At 40.0% G+C, this 20,136-nt stretch overlaps 1 protein-coding gene across 1 annotated transcript in view; it reads right to left on the bottom strand.

The window, feature by feature from the left end:
- Positions 1-20,136, bottom strand: part of ANKFY1 (ankyrin repeat and FYVE domain containing 1) — a 92,533-nt gene that overhangs the window by 62,289 nt on the left and 10,108 nt on the right. The window contains exons 2-3 of the mRNA XM_014789661.2: positions 6,553-6,745; positions 1,896-2,014 (exon numbers count right to left, since the gene is read on the bottom strand). Coding sequence (XP_014645147.1) covers positions 1,896-2,014; positions 6,553-6,745 — 312 coding nt within the window. The remainder of the gene's footprint in view (positions 1-1,895; positions 2,015-6,552; positions 6,746-20,136) is intronic.

Genomic DNA, 20,136 nt, shown 5'->3' with positions numbered 1-20,136 from the left:
AACCCTAGAAATGATCATAAAGAGACACAGTTCACTCACAGTGGAGAAGCATTAGACGTCTACTCCCCTAAATCCTTGAGATAAATGCCTACTTAACCTTTGCAACACTGCTCAGGTATTAGCCACCTCTGACACCTTATCAGCCCAGGTTAGTCTCTTCTGTACCTTAGACATACAGTGGTTATATTACTATACACAGCCCTGGCCTGAAATGATTTGTTATTAGCCCATTTCCTCAGAGTATGAGCTCTGTATGGCAAGGACTGTGTTATAATTATCTCAGTGTTCCTAGCACTGCACATGAAAAACAGTACCTTCTGATTTGACAAACCCTTTGAACAAAGACATAATTCAGCAGAATTTTCACACAGCTGATCACTTCTGCAAGTAACTCATATCTTAACGCCTGGGTAGTCTCCTTACCATACTTTATAAGAGCAGAATTAAATTTAAAATTTGCTTTTTTTGAGGAAGATCAGCCCTGAGCTAACATCTGCCAATCCTCCTCTTTTTGCTGAGGAAGACTGGCCCTGGGCTAACATCCATGCCCATCTTCCTTTACTTTATATGGGACGCTACCACAGCATGGCTTGACAAGCGGTGCATCGGTGTGCGCCCAGGATCCAAACCCCGGGCCGCCGCAGTGGAGTGTGCGCACTTAACCGCTACACCACCGGGCCGGCCCCTGCTTTTTTTTTTTTAACGGCAATTAGGCAAGTACTCAATGAAAATGCAACTTTGAAGTCAACTTTTGAAAATGATGTTTTTAAGTCTACTTACCACATTTACCCAAATTCTACACAACATAATGTGGCATAAAACAATTAAGTAAAAACACTAAACGGCTCAATGCACGTATTCAAATTCTGAAGACTGATGCTCATCCTTTGGTGCTAAAAAAAGAATATTCTTGGGGGCCAGTCCCCTGGCATAGTGGTTAAGTTCAGTGTGCTCTGCTTCTGGCAGCCCAGGTTCACAGGTTCAGATCCTGGGCATGGACCTACATTACTTGTCAACCATGCTGAGGCAGAGACCCACATACAAAACAGAGGAAGACTGGCACAGATGTTAGCTCAGGGCTAATTTTCCTTGAGCAAAAAGAGGAAGATTAGCAATGGACATTAGCTCAGGACGAATCTCCCTCACCCAAAAAAAAAAGAAGAAAGAATATTCTTATTCTTTGGAGTAACTGTTACTTCCCCCCCCCCCCCAAAGCCCCAGTAGATAGTTGTATGTCATAGCTGCACAGCCTTCTAGTTGCTGTACATAGGACGCGGCCTCAGCATGGCCAAAGAAGCGGTGCGTCGGTGTGCGCCCGGGATCTGAACCCGGGCCGCCAGCAGCGGAGCGCGTGCACTTAACCGCTAAGCCACGGGGCCGGCCCATGGAGTAACTGTTACTTCTGAATTCAGTTCCTGTAGGCCAGAAGTACTTTGGCAGCTTTGATTAAATTTTAAGCAACTGAAGAGCAGGACTTTTTATTGGAGTGGAAGAAAAATTATTTTCTACACATGCTCCCATATTTATAACATACTATTAGATGAGTTTTTGGACAGATATTTATATTTTATAAACTATAAGAATATTGTATATCTTATTTGATATACAATATTTGATATACAATGATATACAATGATATACAATGATATACAATGATATCATAAATATCAAATATTTATGATTTATTAGCCAAGCATTAAACAGAAGTATCCACGAAGTACAACCTACTGATTCACTATTTAATTAGTTAATGGTCACCATCAATTGATAAGAATTTTCTTAAGTATTCTATGTTCATTAAACCACAAATATTTCAAAATGACACACCATAAACTTCTGCCAAGAGTTCTTGTGCTGGCAGTTTTGAGTCCCCAACCGACTAGTCAGAGGCTCACCTGACAGGTCCAGCTCCTCGGTAGAAGACAAATTGGCCAGACTCCAGCTGTCACTGCGGGCTGCCAGGACAAACTTGTGAGCATTGATGTGCCTGCCTCCAACCTTTATCTTCAGATCACTGATGGAAAAAAATATCCACAGGTATGAAAAGAAAAATGTCATCATAACTAGATATAGCTAGAATTCTAATACATCTATGGGTATTGACAGATCAACGTGCATCTGCAAAAGAAAGGAAAATTACACCAAAATTATTTCTCTATGCTAGCAGTGAATTCTGATGGGTCATGTTTATAATATGTTGCTACGCATGTTTTCCACTTCTATCTTCTAGCTTTTGTTCACATGCGATGTTCTTCTTTCTAAGACATCCCATAATGGGATTCTTACGGTGGTGAACCTCCAAGTTAAATAGGATGATTAATACGCATATAAAAAGTTGAAGAGGTTTTATGCAGAATAAATCAAGATAAACTAAGAGGGAGAGAGCGAGAAGCTTAAAGATTGTGATGACAGCTCTGAGACTACAGTGCTCCTGTGCTCCATACCATATTAATGCTTAACAAGGTTAAACAGAAAAAGTATGAACAAATTAGCTTTGACAAAGCAGTCAAGAGTATGAAACCAAATACCTAGATTCTTGTTCTCACCAGAAACATTCAGACCTATTATTGGCCATTTTTTACTCAACCATTTATAAAGAAATGGGATGGGAGAAATCTTATTTTCAAACATGTTTCCATATTTATGACATTTTATGAAAAGAGCTTTCCAAATAGTTATTTATGTTTAACTCTGAAATGTCAAATGCTAAGGAAGAAAGCATCTGGGCAGTTAAACAAAAACCTAAGGATGACCCACTGGGCTGACACAAGCATGTATGTGCCACATGGCTATGTTGGCAACAATCCAAAATCATTAATTATCATCATCCTGCTTGTATTTATATGTTTTCTTTATTTGCATACTTCCCTTTAAAATAATTTGTTAGGTTGGAAAGCATTTAGAAATTAAATACACACAGAGAAAAAAAATTATTACACGAATTAACTCACCCACTTAAAAGGAGACCCAAACAGAATATTGTTTCTATATAATGCTTGATGCAGACACATTTTACACCACAAAAGCACTGTCTAGAACATACTTTATAATTACATAAGCATTTCAACAATTACAGTTCTATTAAAGACCAAGTTGCAACTAATTATATTAAACCAGAAGAGTAATAGGGTATTTATTATTTCAAATTATTACAAACTACTGTTAACACAGTAGAACATTATTAATCAACAAATAAAGAAGAAATAAAATTGATATGCTATTTAAAACAGAACATAAAACTCTGTCTCAAATTATATTCTATGGTAAAAGTTAGAAAAATTCAATGAAAACAGGAAGCTGGCTATTTACAAAGCACAAATAATTTGTAAACTCTAAATTTATTTATAAAGTATTAAATTCTAATAACTTAAATGAATATTCACTGTTTACTGTTTCAGCCACAAGTCTGACTTTTAGCCACAAAATTATAAAAATGAATATTTATACAAAATTCCTACTATTCATAGATGTTGGATCAAAATTTTTTCTCTTTTGTAGTCTAACATACCAAAGGGAAATAAAGATAAGGATTTCATGAATATTTTTTTTTTTTTTTTGTGAGGAAGATCAGCCCTGAGCTAACATCCATGCTAATCCTCCTCTTTTTGCTGAGGAAGACCAGCTCTAAGCTAACATCCACTGCCAATCCCCCTCCTTTTTCCCCCCAAAGCCCCAGTAGATAGTTGTATGTCATAGTTGCACATCCTTCTAGTTGCTGTATGTGGGACACGGCCTCAGCATGGCTGGAGAAGCTGTGCGTCGGTGCGCGCCAGGGATCCGAACCCGGGCCGCCAGCAGCAGAGTGCACGCACTTAACCGCTAAGCCACGGGGCCAGCCCCTCATGAATAATTTCTAATAATAATTTTTAAAAATTATTTTAAATTTTCAATTTAATTCAAGGGGCTGGCCCCATGGCGTAGTGGTTAAGTTTGGCGCACTCCACTTCGGCAGCCCGGTTCACGGGTTCGGATCCTGGGCACAGACATACACTACTCGTCAGCCATGCTGTGGCAGCGAGCCACATACAAAATGGAGGAAGACTGGCACCAATGTTAGCTCAGGGCAAATCTTCCTCAGCAAAAAAAAAAAAAAAAAAAAAAAATACAATTCAAAAATGGAAAATTGGAGAAATCAATTCTATGAAGACTATTTAAAAACAATTAGGAGGCTAGTCATTGTTTTAAAACTTCATTCTAGTCAATTAAAGAGCATTTCCATTTAAAATATGGATACTAGGATGTTGTTACTGGAGAAGAAGCATAAATAAAGAGCTTCTTCCTAGAGTTTCTCAATTACTTTAAGAGGAAAAATTATAAGCTTGGTTGCTGAAAGAATGAATGCAGTAAATAACTACATATAACCATCATTTTTAACTATATTATGGGACAAAAGCCTTCTCCCAAACTTAAGTAAAAATAAAAGAAATATACCAATTTCTTCAACATTTCTCATTCTAAAAATTTTAACACCAATTCTTCAGTTACTCCAGTTACTGAGATATACATAAAAATACTATTTAAATTCTTTAACAAAATGCATGTTTATAGAACAAAGGTACCGCCCCCATATCTTGGTAAAAGAGCATCTGCTTTAGAAACTGATTTTCCAATTTCAGTTACTCCATCTCAAAATCTCAGTCCTTTCTGAAGGTTCCCCACCTGATATTCAATTGTAGATAACAAAGGTATTTAACCTTCTTTAGATAAAGGACAGGTTTCAGAAGCTGAATAGAGACTCACTGGAACCAGAAGATCATACTATAGCTGAGTAGGTAAAAAGTGGCCAGAAAAGGAAACTGCCTAGTCTGACTCCCAGCTAGTCTCCTAGAAGGACTACAGTATAATGAATGCAATCAATTGATAAGTAATTGAGAAAGTAAATGATGGGAGTTCTAATGTGGAAGAGCCTTGGAGAGGAGGAGAGATTTTCTTAACAGAAATATGTCAGGCTTCCCCCAGCAAGTGGAAAGAAAGTTTTCACTTGTCCACAGAAAAAAAAAAAAGGAAGGAAAAAAAAAAAAAAGACAATGAACTATATTTACAAGTAGATACATCCATTCAATTTAAACGGTTGTCTTTACTCAGAGTATATACTTCCTATTTTTGGGGTATTAAATTTTTCTTTCTTTTAGAAATGATTAAGATGGTAGATGGCAATTTGAAGTTTGTCTATATTAAATGTCATAATCGGGGCCGGCCCGGTGGCGCAAGTGGTTAAGTGCGTGCGCTCTGCTGCGGCGGCCCAGGGTTCGCCGGTTCGGATCCCAGGCACCCACCGATGCACTCGTTGGCAAGCCATGCTGTGGCTGCGTCCCATATAAAGTGGAGGAAGATGGGCACGGATGTTAGCCCAGGGCCAGTCTTCCTCAGCAAAAAAAGAGGAGGATTGGCAGATGTTAGCTCAGGGCTGATCTCCTCACAAAATAAATAAATAAATAAATAATAAATGTCATAATCTTTTTTGTAATTTTACTAAGTCTTACCTAGTCCAATCATCCATCTCTCTAGTAGCCAAACCCTTCCTTCTATGCATATTCATGTCCATGTTTCTTTTCTATATCCACTGCCATCGTCCCAATTCAGTCCTTCATCATTCTGGTCTGGACTATTCGCAACATCACAGATGCTCTCCTTCTCTCTTCTCTTTATAATTTTGCCTATATAATGTTAGGAGGTTAATCTTCCTAAAACACCACTTCGATTACGACAGTCCTACAACTCAAAAACACTCTGTTCAACACTGCCTAGAGGACCAAGTCCCAGTTCCTCACCCTGGCATCCCAATACAATCCACCCTACCTTTCCACCTCTCCCAGTGCTCCCCTACACAATGTACCCTAAAATGGCCCCCTCACTATCCTCTAAATCCTCTACACATTCCCATGTTTGAGCCTATTCTCAGCCACTCGCCCTATTAGTAATAGCACTGTCTTTATCTATTAAACTCTACCCAGCCTTTAACATTTACCTCGAAACTCAATAGCTAACAACTGAGTACTTACCATATGCCAATCCCTGTTCCAACTACTTAAAACACATATTTATTAATTTAATCCTCACAACAACCCTAAGGTAAGTAATAGTAAGATTATCCCCATTTTACAGATTAGGAACCTGAGGCACGTCATATAACTGCAGGTCTCATAGCCCATAAGTGGCCAGCTGAGCTTCTAACACAGGCTGCGTGGCTCTAGAGTCCACCCTCAACCGTCATGTGATACTGCCCACTAGTTCCAAGACTCCTTCTTTGACTATTCCAAGAGAAAGTGACCTCTCCCCTCTGAATCCCTGGACATGTAAGCTAATTCCCATCTGCATTAGTGATCCTATAACCATGACTCCTACACTCTCTGCTGAAGATAAGCAGGAAACAAAAAAGACAAAATCTTGCCTCAAGGAGCTTACCTTCTAGAGATTAAAGGCTTGCTAATATCCTGATTAGAGAGAAATAACTTTGGAAGAAAGTCAGTAAGAGAGGAGAAGTTGCAATGTGGCCTGGGAATAAGGAAAAGGGCTTGCTTCCCCAAACTGGCCCTGTATCCAGGAGCTCACCTGTACTGCTCCTGCTCATAGAGGTCAGCCACGATCATCAGCAGGCGGCTGATGAAGGACTCACTGCTGCTTTCCTTGTTTGTTTGTGCAGCCAAAAGAGTGCATCTCTTCTCTGTCTCTGCCAGTTTCTTCTGTAGCTTGACATACTCTTGTCGGAGAAGCATCAAGTGCTTCTCCAACTTGGCCACTTCCTCTGCAAGAGAAACAAAGACTCAAATTTACCATGGCAGGTGTAAAGCAGACAGCATTCACGAATGCCTCATCCTACCAAAATGGATGGCTACCAAAACAACCAATCACATGATGTTTCCACTATTTCTTAGTGATACTTCTTCAGGACCAAGAATGGCTTTGTTTCAGGGTGCCACTGGGTCACTGGATCAAAAAGACCATGACAGTCCAGGGACTTCTTTTCTCAGTTTCCCTGAAGATCAATATTCAATATATAACAATGAACAGATGTACATAAGATGCTCATTTTTTCAAAAGTAATAACTTTTACATGTCACATGCTGTTCTAAAAGCTTTTCGTGAATTCTCTCATGCAAATTTCATGACAACCCTATGGAACAGATACCAGCCACACTTTACAGATGAGGACACTGGAGCACAGACAGATTAAGAATTTGCCCAAGGTCATGAAGCTGGTGAGAGGTGGCGCTGGCGTATGAGCCCAGGCATTCTCATTCCAGGGCCTGTGATGTATTAGCCACTACCCCACACTACCTGCTCTCCTTCAGAAAAAGATCAGATGGAAGCAAGTCATATTCCACAGGTGTGCTGGGGCAGATTAAAATGGTTGAGAACACTGTATTAGATTCATCAAATTCAACAAACATTTACCCAGTGTCTACTACATCCCAGGCACTGCATAATGGTAAGTAAAACCAGACACATCTTTCCTCAGAACTTTTAGTTACTAGGGAAAGTAAACTTTCATAATAATAACAATTGCAACAATCAAATGCAAAACTACAACTCTAATGAGTACTAGAAGGAAAGAACAGAGCTATGAGAACCTATAATAAATTTAACTTAGGACATCAGAGAAGGATTTCCTGAGGAAGTAATCAGTCAAGAAACTTCTCTCGGGGGCGAGCCCGGTGGTGGAAGCCGTTAAGTGCGCTCGTTCTGCTTCCGTGGCCCGGGGCTCACAGCTTCGGATCCTGGGTGCGCACTGACGCATCGCTTGTCAGGCCACACTGTGGCAGCGTCCCATATAAAGTAGAGGAAGATGGGCACGGATGTTAGCCCAGGGCCAATCTTCCTCAGCAAAAAGAGGAGGATTGGCCACAGATGTTAGCTCAGGGCTGATCTTCCTCACAAAAAAAAAAAAAAAAAAACTTCTCTCCTCCTTCACCTGGGCTCTAGAATCTTGGTGGGGATTCACACAATCATGCAAATTAGTACCTCTCTAAGTCAAAGTCTCTTAACTATGGAACCACAGTGCTGCTATAGGCATTCTGTGGGCCTTGGTTGATATGATGGCACGAAATTTATACTCCTTTTTTACTGTGGAGAAAGAAATGGAAGAGATTGGGTTCCTTAAAGAAAAATTGACACTGAATTACTAGGTGTGGTAACAAAATATAAGAGGACACACAACTAAGAGTAACATCAAATTTTGTTCAAAAACCGCTATCACTTGTAGCAAAATAAATCTACAGCGTCAGAAGTGATGATAATGGTTATCTTTGGAGGAACGGCAGGAGAGTGGCAATTGGGAGGGAACACGAGGGTGCCCTCTGGGGTGCTGGTTAATATCTTTTGTTGCTTAACTTAGAGGTGGTTACAGGAATGCTTCATTTTGATAATTCATTGAGCTCTACACTTATGATTTGCTCTTTTCTGCATGGATCTTATGTTTCAATTTTTAATTAAGTTTAAAAAAATTGATAAACATCTATAGTGGGTTCTGAAGTCAAACTGATGGGGATCCGAACCCTTTTAGTAACTAGCTATGAGACCATGGGCCAGTTCGTGTCTCTGAGCTTCAGCTCCTTCATCTGTAAAATAAGGGGCACTTATTTTACTTCTCAGTGCTGCTGTGAGAATTCACTGACAACTACTGTGACTGTACATGCACTCAAAATCGTCAGTATTTCCTCCACCCTCCTTGCATTCCACAATTACATAATTATTAGATAAACAGTTTAAACTATTATAACAATTTACACGACATTTTTTTTGAGTCATGAAAAGCAGAATGGGATTCAAATGTTTTATTGCCCTAGGAACTAAGATTGATCAATTAAAGTCATGGCAAAGCAAAAGGACATTATGAAGCATGAGGTGAAGAACAAAAGTAAAAACAGAAATGGAAACACTGCTAAATACTGCACTAGGTACTTCACAGTACTGTGTCACCTCCTATAGCAAGTCTGCATTGACAATTCCCAAACCAAAAAGCAAAGCCTAACATGCTTCAAAAACCCTCACTATTATTCAGCTGGAAGAGGTGCAAGTTAGGCGGTCCTTTAAAAAAAACTCTCAAAGAAGCAACTCCTAATCCACCATAGTAAAAAATCAATCAACGTCTACAATTGATCAATCTAGAAATGGTAGTATAAGCATTATCACTTAGAGGTAAACATAGAAGAATAGAAAGTAGTCCGGGGAGCAGGACTGAGAGGTGGCAAAACTGATTTTTTGTTACAAGCCTTGTATTGAGTTTTAAATCTATGTGCACTAATAAAGCAAATATATTATCTGAATACAAATTTTAAAGATTATGAAAAACAATTACAATTATGAGGAAAAATAAATTATTTTCTAATACCCAAGTGTAAGGATTTTTATATGTCACAAAACGTTAGGAAGGGAAGGAGCCTAAAGGTCATCTCTTTTAGTTCAACTCCCAGACAATGAAGCTGAGGAGCAGAAAGGAGACAAGCCCACGACCAACAGCCTACCCACCTCTCGCCCCTCAGCCCATACTCGATAACATTATTCCCAGGCTGGCTGCATAGGAATCACGTGGGCAGTTTGAACTAGAGAGCACTCAGATTCAGTAGATCTGGGGTGGGGTCGGGAAAAGTATATTTTTAAAACAGCCCCAGGTTTGGGAATGACTACCCTGGAGAAAAAGTTCAGCCCCCAGCACATACTTGCCCAAGTCACATACCGTTAGACCGCTCTGGGCAGACTACTGTTTATATAGAAGACCAACTGAGGGCCGGCCCCGTGGCTTAGCGGTTAAGTGCGCGCACTCGGCTATTGGCGACCCGGGTTTGGATCCCGGCGTGCACCGACACACCACTTCTCCAGCCATGCTGAGGCCGCGTCCCCCATACAGCAACTAGAAGGATGGGCAACTATGACATACAACTATCTACTGGGGATCTGGGGGAAAAATAAATAAATTAATTAATTAAAAAAAAAAAAAGAAATTTATTAACCATCTATGCAGTGCCAGTGTCAAAGTAAAGAAAACCATCTTGGCACATGTTCTTTACAAAATTACAGGGTAATGGAGAAGATGGGCAAATAAACAAGATAATTCACTAAAACCTGACAGCACTCTGACAAGGGATACAAACATGAAGCAAGATCACCTGGCTTAAGCCAGCACAAGGAAAGATGTCCCAGAAAAGTGGTGTTTTACTTCAAAAGATTTCAGTAAAGCCTGTAAGTGTTTGTAGCATCCTGGGCCCAGAACATGCAAAAACAAGGCTTCAGTCTTTTACTTGCTTGGTCAGATTCTCCTTTTAAACTAATATCAGTCAACAGATTTGTGGAACAGACATAAGACTTGGCTCTATGAGAAATACAAATAATTAGAAGACAAGACCTAACTTAGGCCTCCAAGGGCTCACTGGCAAAAATGCCAGCCACTCATCTGCCTCTGCCTAAGTCAGATGAAAAGGACGGCCAGAGGACACCTCACCTTGCTAGTTCACCCTGGTGGTTAATTACATCCCATGTGCCCAAGAGACAGCTTCCAAGTTTTCACAGGGGTGGCCTATGGCTACGGATTGCAGGTTTTTTTCCACAGAGCAAACTGAACCCTCTAACCTTGATTTCAATCACACTGTTTTCTAGCCAACCTAAGAATTTTGCTCAAGAGCACCAACCCATCAAGACTATAGCATCAGTAAATAACTCCCCATTTCCATTTCACCTAAGCAAACTATCAATCTGCAAGTATTTATGAAGCACCTATCATGCACTAAGCATTATGGTAGATTAGGAGTTACTTCTTTGGGTTTTTTAAAAGGGCATCTAACTTGCACCTCTTCCAAACAAATAACGTAGTACCAAATAGTATCAAATGTAGAATCAAAGTAGTATCTACAAGGAAGTTACAAATAGGAGGAGTGAGAATAAAACTAATAGTCACCAAGAATCTGGATATTGATTTGTGTGTGGGAATTATGAGGACATCTGCCTTCAAGAGTAGAAAGTTGCTGATTCCTTTATCTAACCCTTAAAATGAGATCGTAAAAGTTGTGGTTCAATCATCTTCTTAAGGAATCCCTGTAAACTTCCTTGGATATCAGTTATACACCTATAATTCCAAAACTGACAGCAATAGCTCTAGTTTCTCTTCAGAATTCCTGACACAAATTTCTAGCTGCAGCCTGAACACTGACACAAGACATATACTACAGGGGCTGGCCCTGTGGCGCAAGCGGTTAAGTGCGCGCGCTCCGCTGCAGCGGCCCGGGGTTCGCCGGTTCGGATCCCGGGCGCACACCGACGCACTGCTTGGCAAGGCATGCTGGAGGAAGATGGGCACGGATGTTAGCCCAGGGCAAGTCTTCCTCAGCAAAAAAAGAGGAGGATTAGCAGATGTTAGCACGGGGCTGATCTCCTCACACACACAAAAAAGACATATACTACAAAGGTTATGATAGGAGAAGAGGCATATTAGGATGATTTAGGGCTCTTATTCTCGAAATCACAGATCTTCCCCTGCCCGGCAGCTTTTGAAGGGGGAAACCTGGATCACAGGTGCACCTATCAGTGGTATATGAACTGCCACCCCATTTCACAGTATAGTGGAGACAGCACCCAAGGCTGAGATGTTGTTCTATGGGGAATACTGCCCGCTTGCAAACAGCAATACAAATGTGTCCTTGAAGTGTCACCAAGCTGTAGAGTTCTTACAGGAAAAAGTATGAAATTGCCGTTTTGGTTTTTTTTTTGTTTTTTTGGTTTTTTTTATTTATTTTTTCCCCCAAAGCCCCAGTAGATAGTTGTATGTCATAGCTGCACATCCTTCTAGTTGCTGTATGTGGGATGCGGCCACAGCATGACCAGAGAAGCGGTGCGTCGGTGCGCGCCGGGATCCGAACCCAGGTCGCCAGCAGCGGAGGGCGCGCACTTAACCGCTAAGCCACGGGGCCGGCCCCGAAATTGCCTTTTTGAGCAATAACAGAGGGAGAATCTACAGCACAGTGCAGTGGTGAAGCGGGCAGGCTCTGGAGCTAGACTGACTGAGATCAAATCCGAGCCCACCACTTTAGTTGTGACACCTTAGGCAAGTGCCTCAGTCTCCTCATCTGTAAGTATGTTGTAAACGTTAAATGTGCTAACATATACAATGACCTTAGAAGAGTACCTGCCCTGCAGTAAGAGGTCAATAAATGTTAGCTATTACTATAATTCTTAGAAAGGCAACACAATATAGTCCTTAAGAGCACGTATTCTGGAGCCTCACTTGACTGGACTGGAATCCCAGCTTGCCCAGTTGCTAGCTGTGTGACCTTGGGGAAGTTACCTACTTCAGTTTTCCGTTTTTTTGTGTGTGAGGAAGATCAGCCCTGAGCTAACATCTGCCAATCCTCCTCTTTTTGCTGAGGAAGACTGGCCCTGAGCCAACATCCATGCCCATCTTCCTCCACTTTATGTGGGACGCCACCACAGCATGGCCTGACAAGCGGTGTGTCAGTGCGCGCCTGGGAACCGAACCCAGGCCACCAGCAGCAGAGCATGCAAACTTAACCACTACACCACAGAGCCAGTCCTGTGCTTCAGTTTTCTCACGTGGAAAATGGCAATAATAATAGGATCTCAGAGAGCTGTTGAGGAGTAATTGAGTTGAGATAGGTTAAATCATTTAGAACAGTGTCTGGTTTAAAGGCTTACTACTATCACTACTTATCAAGTATCAATCACTCTTGATTGCCTAGTCTATCATGCTCTTTTCCTTCTCCACCAATTCTGAAGAGTCCTCTCCACTTACTGCTTCCTTCCTTACCTCCCTAATCTTTTCACACTTCGTGTCTACCTACACCACTCTACTAGAACCATCTCAGTCACAATGATAAAATCACCCACTTCAATGACCTCTTCTTTATCCTTCAAGGTTTCAACCTTGAGAATTGCAGTGTCCAATTCTCAATCAGCCCATTCTTCTTGAAATTCTTTTGTTTTTGGCTTCCTAACTCTGTACTCCAGGTTTTTTCCTCCCTTTCTTACAGATAACTTTCTTAAGGTCTACTCTGACTACTTACTCTCTAAAAGCAACAAGTCACACAAGGTTCAGACCTCGAACTGAACTTTTTCCAAACTTTCTTTCTTGAAGGTCTCACGCACACCCATACTTTACTGTCAGCTCTATGTGAATGGCTCCAAATCTCTCTCAATAGCTCCTGCTGGAAGGATAACCTACTGGTACTACAAACTCAACAAGTCCAAAATCAAACCTAACATCTTCCTAAAATTAAACTCCTCTTCCTACTTCCATTTCAATTGTTATCCTGATTTGAAAGCTTTGGGTTATCTATGTATAGGCTGTGATAATCCACTTATAATAGTATACCAAATAAATAAAATACTTAGGGATAAATTTAACAAAAAATGTGCAAGACCTGCACACTGAAAGCTATAAAACATTGCCAACAGAAATTAAACACAACCTAAATAAATGGAGAGTTATACTATGCTCATGGATTGGAAGGCTCAATATTGTTAAGATGTCAATTCTCTCCAAATTGATCTACAATTCCAAACCATCCCAATAAAAATTTCAGATTCTTTTTCATGGAACTTAAGGAGATGATTCTAAAATGTATATGGAAATGCAAAGTACCTAGAATAGCCAAAACAATTTTGAGAAAAAGAATAAGAAAAGTATAGCACTTACATAACTTGATTTCAAGACTTGTTATAAAGCTATAGTAAATGAGACAATATCATATTGTTATCAAGACAGACATTCAGAGCAATGGAACAGAATAGAATCCAGAAATAGACCCTCACATATAGTGAAATGGTTTGACAACAGTGCCAAGGCACTTCAATGAGGAAAGGATAATAGGAATGCAACAGCTGAGTGTCCATATGGAAAGAAGTGAACCCCGACTCTTACACCCCCCTATAACACAAAAGTTAACTCAAAATGGATCAAAAATCTAAATGTAAAACTATAAAACTTCTACACTAAAACATAGAAAAAAATATCAGTGGTCTCAGATGAGGCAAAGATTTCTTAAACAGGGCCAAAAAAAAAAAATTACAGGGGCTGGCCCAATGGCATAGTGGTTAAGTGCACGCACTCCACTTCAGCGGCCAGGGGTTCGCAGGTTTGGATCCCGGGCACGCACCAATGCATCGCTTGTCGAGCCATGCTGTGGCCGCGTCCCATATAAAGTAGAGGAAGACGGGGACTGATGTTAGCCCAGGGCCAGTCTTCCTCAGAAAAAAGAGGAAGATTGACATCGGATGTTAGCTCAGGGCTAATCTTCCTCTCACACACCAAAAAATGAACTATAAAAATAAAAAGGATAGGGGCCAGCCCTGTGGCTTAGCAGTTAAGTGCGCCTGCTCTGCTACTGGCAGCCTGGGTTCGGATCCCGGGCGCGCACCGATGCACCGTGTGTCCAGCCATGCTGAGGCGGCGTCCAACATACAGCAACTAGCAGGATGTGCAACTATGACATACAACTATCTACTGCGGCTTTGGGGAGAAAAAGGGAAAAAGAGGAGGATTAGCAATAGATGTTAGCTCAGGGCCGGTCTTCCTCAGCAAAAAGAGGAGGATTGGCATGGATGTTAGCTCAGGGCTGATCTTCCTCACAACCACCACCAAAAAAAAAAAAAAGGATAAATTGGACATTATCAAATTTTAAAAACTGTTCCTCAAAACACACAAGAAAATGAACAGGCAAGCCACAAACAAGGAGAAAATATTTGCAAAACATATGCCCAACAAAGGTCTTGTCTCCAGACTATATTAGGAACTCTTCCAACTCAGCAATAATCGGACACCTCAAAAAAAAGGGCAAAAAATCTGAACAATTCACCAAAGAAGATAAATTCATGGCAAATAAGCATATAAAAAGGCGCACATTATTAATTATTAAGGAAATGCAAATCAAAACCACAATGAGATACTACTACACACCCACTACAATAGCTAAAATTAAAGCATTGGCAAAGATGTGGAGAACTGGAACCCTCACACATTGCTAGTGGGAATGTAAAATGGCACAGCCACTTTGGAAAACAGTTTGACAATTTCTGATAAAGTTAAACATACACTGGCTTTATGACTCAACAATTCCACTTCCACATATTTACCCAAGAGAAATGAAAACATATGTCCATAAAAATTGCAAACAACCCAAATGTTCAACTGGTGAATGGACACGAATTGTAGTATATACATATAATGGACTACTACTTGGCCATAAAAAGGAATGGACTACTGATACATGCAACGTGGTATCTCAAATGCAATATGCTAAGTCAAAGAGGCCAGACACAAAAGACTACATACTGTATAATTCCATAAGAAACTGTAGCAAAGGCAAACTACAGTGACAGAAAGCCGATCAGTCACTGCCAGAGGACAGAGGAATGCGACTGACTGCAAAGGAGTTCAAGGGCACTTTTTAAGATTAGAGAAATGTTCCATATCATGATTGCAGTGGTGGTAACACTACTGTAAATATTTGTCAACTGACAAGTTAAAATCGAATTTCACTGTTCATCAATTATGCCTCAATAAAGCTAACAACACACTCCCTCTGGGATGCACCTTGATAATCTTTTTCTTTCCGAACACCATCACACCAACATTTCCTTGAGGCCTTAGCATTATTCACACACATGTAACCAGTCACCCTTCTCATCTTTCCACTCTCCATTCTATTCTACACACATCATCATTAATCTTCCTAAAACACAGCTCAATTAACCAAACAACTTCAGCTGGTTCCCCACTGTCTACAAACAGTACAAGTTTCCTACTACGGCATTCTGGCTCCTCTAAGAAGTTTCTTGGGGGCAGGAAATGTCTTATTTATCTTTGTATTTCATCAGCAGTACTTTGAACTGTGTGGCATGGTCTTTGAGCATTCAGAAACTGCACACAGAAATTTTAGAAATCTTATGACTTAATTACATGTCAAATTACATGACAGTGCCTACTGTGGCAGGCTGAAAAATGCCCCCCATAATATCCATGTCCTAATCCCTGGAACCTGTGAATGTAACCTTATGTGGTAAAAAAAAAAAAAAAAGGGGGGGGGCGGTCTCTGCAGATGTGATTAAATTAAGGTTTTTTGTTTTTTGTTTCTTTTGCTGAGGAAGATTCACCCTGAGCTAACACCTGTGCCAATATTCTTCTATTTTCTATGTGGGTCGCCACCACAACATGTCTGATGAGTGGTGTAGGCCCACGCCCAGGACACAAACCTGAGAACCCAGGCTGCTGAAGTGGAGGGTGCCATACTTAACCACTATGCCACAGGGCCAGCACCCAAATTTTTTTTTTAATTGAGGTAACACTGGTTTACAACATTATATAAATTTCAGGTATACATCATTATATTTCCATTTCTGTGTAGACTGCATCATGTTCACCACCCAAGGACTATTTACCATCCATCACCATAAATACGTGCCCAGTTACCCCTTTCACCCTCCTCCCTTCTCCTTTCCCCTCTGGAACCACCAATCTAATCTCTGTATCTATGTGTGTTTGTTGTTGTTGTCACTGTTTTTATCGTCTATATATGAGTGAGATCATACAGTATTTGACTTTCTCCCTCTGACTTATTTTGCTTTGTGTAATACCTTCAAGGTCCATCCATGTTGTTGCAAATAGCAAGATTTCACCTTTTTTATGGCTGTGTAGTATTCCATTGTGTATATATACCACATCTTCTTTATCCATTCATCCCTTGATGGCCACTTAGGTTGTTTCTAACTCTTGACTATTGTGAATAACGCTGCAGTGAACACAGGGGTGCATATATCTTTACACATTTATGTTTTCATGTTCTTTGGATAAATATCCAGCAGTGGAATAGCTGGATCATATGGTAGTTCTATTCTTAATTTTTTGAGGAATCTCCATACTCTTTTCAATAGTGGCTGTACCAGTTTGCATTTCCAACAGCAGTGTATGAGAGTTCTCCTTTCTCCACATCCTCTCCAACATCTGCTATTTCTTGTCTTGTTAATTATAGCCATTCTGACAGCCATGAGGTGATACCTCGTCAGAGTTTTGCTTTGCATTTCCCTAATAATTAGTGATATTGAACATCTTTTCATGTACCTGTTGGCCATCTGTATATCTTCTTTGGAAAAATGTCCGTTCAGATCTTTTGCCCACTTTTTAATTGGCTTGTTAGGTTTTTCTGTTGTTGAGATGTATGTGTTCTTTATATATTTTGGATATTAACTGCTTATCAGATATATGGTTTGCAAATATCTTCTCCCAATTGTTAGGCTGTCTTTTCGTTTTGTTGATGGTTTCCTTTGCTGTGCAGAAGGTTGTTAGTCTGATGTAGTCCTATGTTTCCTTTGCCTGGTCAGACACGGTATTTGAAAACATGCTGCTAAGAGTGATGTCAAAGAGCATGCTGCCTATGTTTTCTTCTAGTAAGTTTTACGGTTTCAGGTCTTACATTCAAGTCTTTAAGCCATTTTGAGTTAATTTTTGTGTATGGTGTAAGATAATGGTCCACTTTCATTCTTTTGCATGTGGCTGTCCAGTTTTCCCAACACGGTTTACTGAAGAGACTTTCCTTTCTCCATTGTATGTTCTTGGCTCCCTGGTCGAAAACTGGCTCTCCATAGATGTGTGGGTTTATTTCTGGGCCCTTGATTCTGTTCCATTGATGTGTGTGTGTTTTTCTGCCAGTACCATGCTGTTTTGATTACCATAGCTTTGTAGTATATTTTGAAATCAAGGAGTGTGATGCCTCCAGCTTTGTTCTATTTTCTCAGGATTCCTTTGGCTATTCAGGGTCTTTTGTTGTTCCACATAAATTTTAGGATTCTTTGTTCTATTTCTGTGAAAAATGTCGTTTGAACTTTGATAGGGATTGCCTTGAATCTAGACTGCTTTAGGAAGTATGGACATTTTAACTATGTTAATTCTTCCAATCCAAAAGCACAGAATACCCTTCCATTTCTTTGTGTCTACCTCAATCTCTTTCAACCAAGTTTTACAGTTTTCAGGGTACAAGTCTTTCACCTCTTTGGTTAAATTTATTCCTAGGTATTTTACTCTTTTTGTTGCAACTGTAAATGGAATTGTATTCTTAATTTCTCTTTCTGCTACTTCGTTGTTAGCATATAGAAATGCAAGCGATTTTTGTATGTTGATTTTATATCCTGCAGCTTGACTGCATTCATTTATTATTCCTAAAAGTTTTCTGGGAGATTCTTTAGAGTTTTCTATATATAAAATCATGTCATCTGTGAATAGTGACAGTTTCACTTCTTCCTTTCCAATTTGGATCCCTTTATTTCTTTTTCTTGCCTGATAGCTCTGGCTGGGACTTCCAATAATACATTAAATAGGAGTGGTGAGAGTGGGCATCCTTGTCTGGTTCTTGTTCTTAGTGAGAGAGCTTTCAGTTTTTCACCATTGAGGATGATATTAGCTGTGGGCTTGTCATATATGGCCTTTATTATGTTGAGGTATCTTCATCCATATCCATTTTATTCAGTTTTTTAATCATAAATGGCTGCTATTTCTTGTCAAATGCTTTCTCTGCACCTATTGAGGTGATCATGCGATTTTTATTCTTTATTTTGTTAATTTGGTGTAACATGTTGATTGATTTGTGGATGCTGAACTATCCCTGCATCCCTGGAAGAAATCCCACTTGATCAGGATGTATGATCTTTTCAATGTACTGTTATATTCGATTTGATAGTATTTTGTTGAGGATTTTTGCATCAATGTTCATTAGTGATACTGGCCTGTAATTTTCTTGTTTTGTGTTGTCCTTGTCTTGAGGGTAACGTCCTACCTTTGAGGGTCATGTTGGCCTCGTAGAATGAGTTAGGAAGCTTCCCCTCCTCTTCAATTTTTTGGAAGAGTTTGAGAAGGATAGGTATTAAGTCTACTTTGAATGTTTGGTAGGATTCACCAGAGAAGCCATCTGGTCTAAATTAAGGATTTTGAGATAGGAGATTATCCTGGATTGTATGGGTAGGCCATAAATACAATTACACGTACCCTTGTAAGAGGAAGCAGAGGGAGATTTGACACACACAGAGGAAAATGTCATATGAAGATGAACAGAGAGAGATTTGAAGATGCTTGCCTTGAAGATTGAAATAATGCAGCCACAAGCCAAGGAATATCAGCAGAAGCTGGAAGTTGCAAGAAGAGATTCTCTCCTAGAGGGAGAGTATGGCCCTAGTGACACCTTCATTTCAGCCCAGTGATACTGATTTTAGACTTCCAGCCTCCAAAATCATAAGCAAATACATTTCTGTTGTTTTAAGCCATCTAGTTTATGGAAATCTGTTACGGCAGTCATAGAAGACTAATATACCTACCCTTATAAACAAAAAATTCTGTATAGTAAAAGATTTTAAAGTCCTAGCAGTTTTTTGCTGGATTAGTGTCAACAACAAAGTTTTATAGAGTAAATAAAATATATAGCTTCTTGTAATATTTTGCAACAAAAGAGAAATGAGGAATTAATATTTTTTAATGTCCTCTAATCAGTTAATTCTTCATTATCTCAAATTCTAAGCAACATATTCAAAGCAGTACAGTACTTAACAAACAGAATTCACTTAGGTTAAGTGGATTACCTAAAATTACACAATTAGCAGGAGACTGACTCAAGATTTAAGATCTTAAGCCAAAGCCCGTGCTCATCCCATTGTACCATGCTGCCTAAATTCAGCTCCAATGTCAGGACATCAAACAAATATTAAATTATTAATTAATTCATTAATCCAGGAATTAAATGTGTTCTTTCCATTCCCCATCTTTTTTTTTTTTTTTTTAAAGATTTTATTTATTTATTTTTTCCCCCAAAGCCCCAGTAGATAGCTGTGTGTCATAGCTGCACATCCTTCTAGTTGCTGTGTGTGGGACGCGGCCTCAGCATGGCCGGACAAGCAGCGCGTCGGTGCGCGCCCGGGATCCGAACCCGGGTCGCCAGCAGTGGAGCGCGCTCACTTAACCACCAAGCCACGGGGCCGGCCCACCATTCCCCATCTTAAATGCACTTTCTACTCCCCTCTGCCTACTCCAATTCTACCCCACACTGTATAGATTAACAAAACCCTGATACTTCCTTTCTCTACACTTCTACAGTTCTTACATTCCACCTCCGATTTTAGCGGTGAATTAATGTTCTTTGTGTAATTCTTTAA

This window comes from Ceratotherium simum, chromosome 16, assembly GCF_057802395.1.
Source record: "Ceratotherium simum simum isolate JZ-2026a chromosome 16, ASM5780239v1, whole genome shotgun sequence".
In the NCBI taxonomy this organism is placed as follows: Eukaryota; Metazoa; Chordata; class Mammalia; order Perissodactyla; family Rhinocerotidae; genus Ceratotherium; species Ceratotherium simum.
The sequence above is the reverse complement of the archived record's forward strand: the minus strand, read 5'-3'. Positions and strand labels throughout refer to the sequence as shown.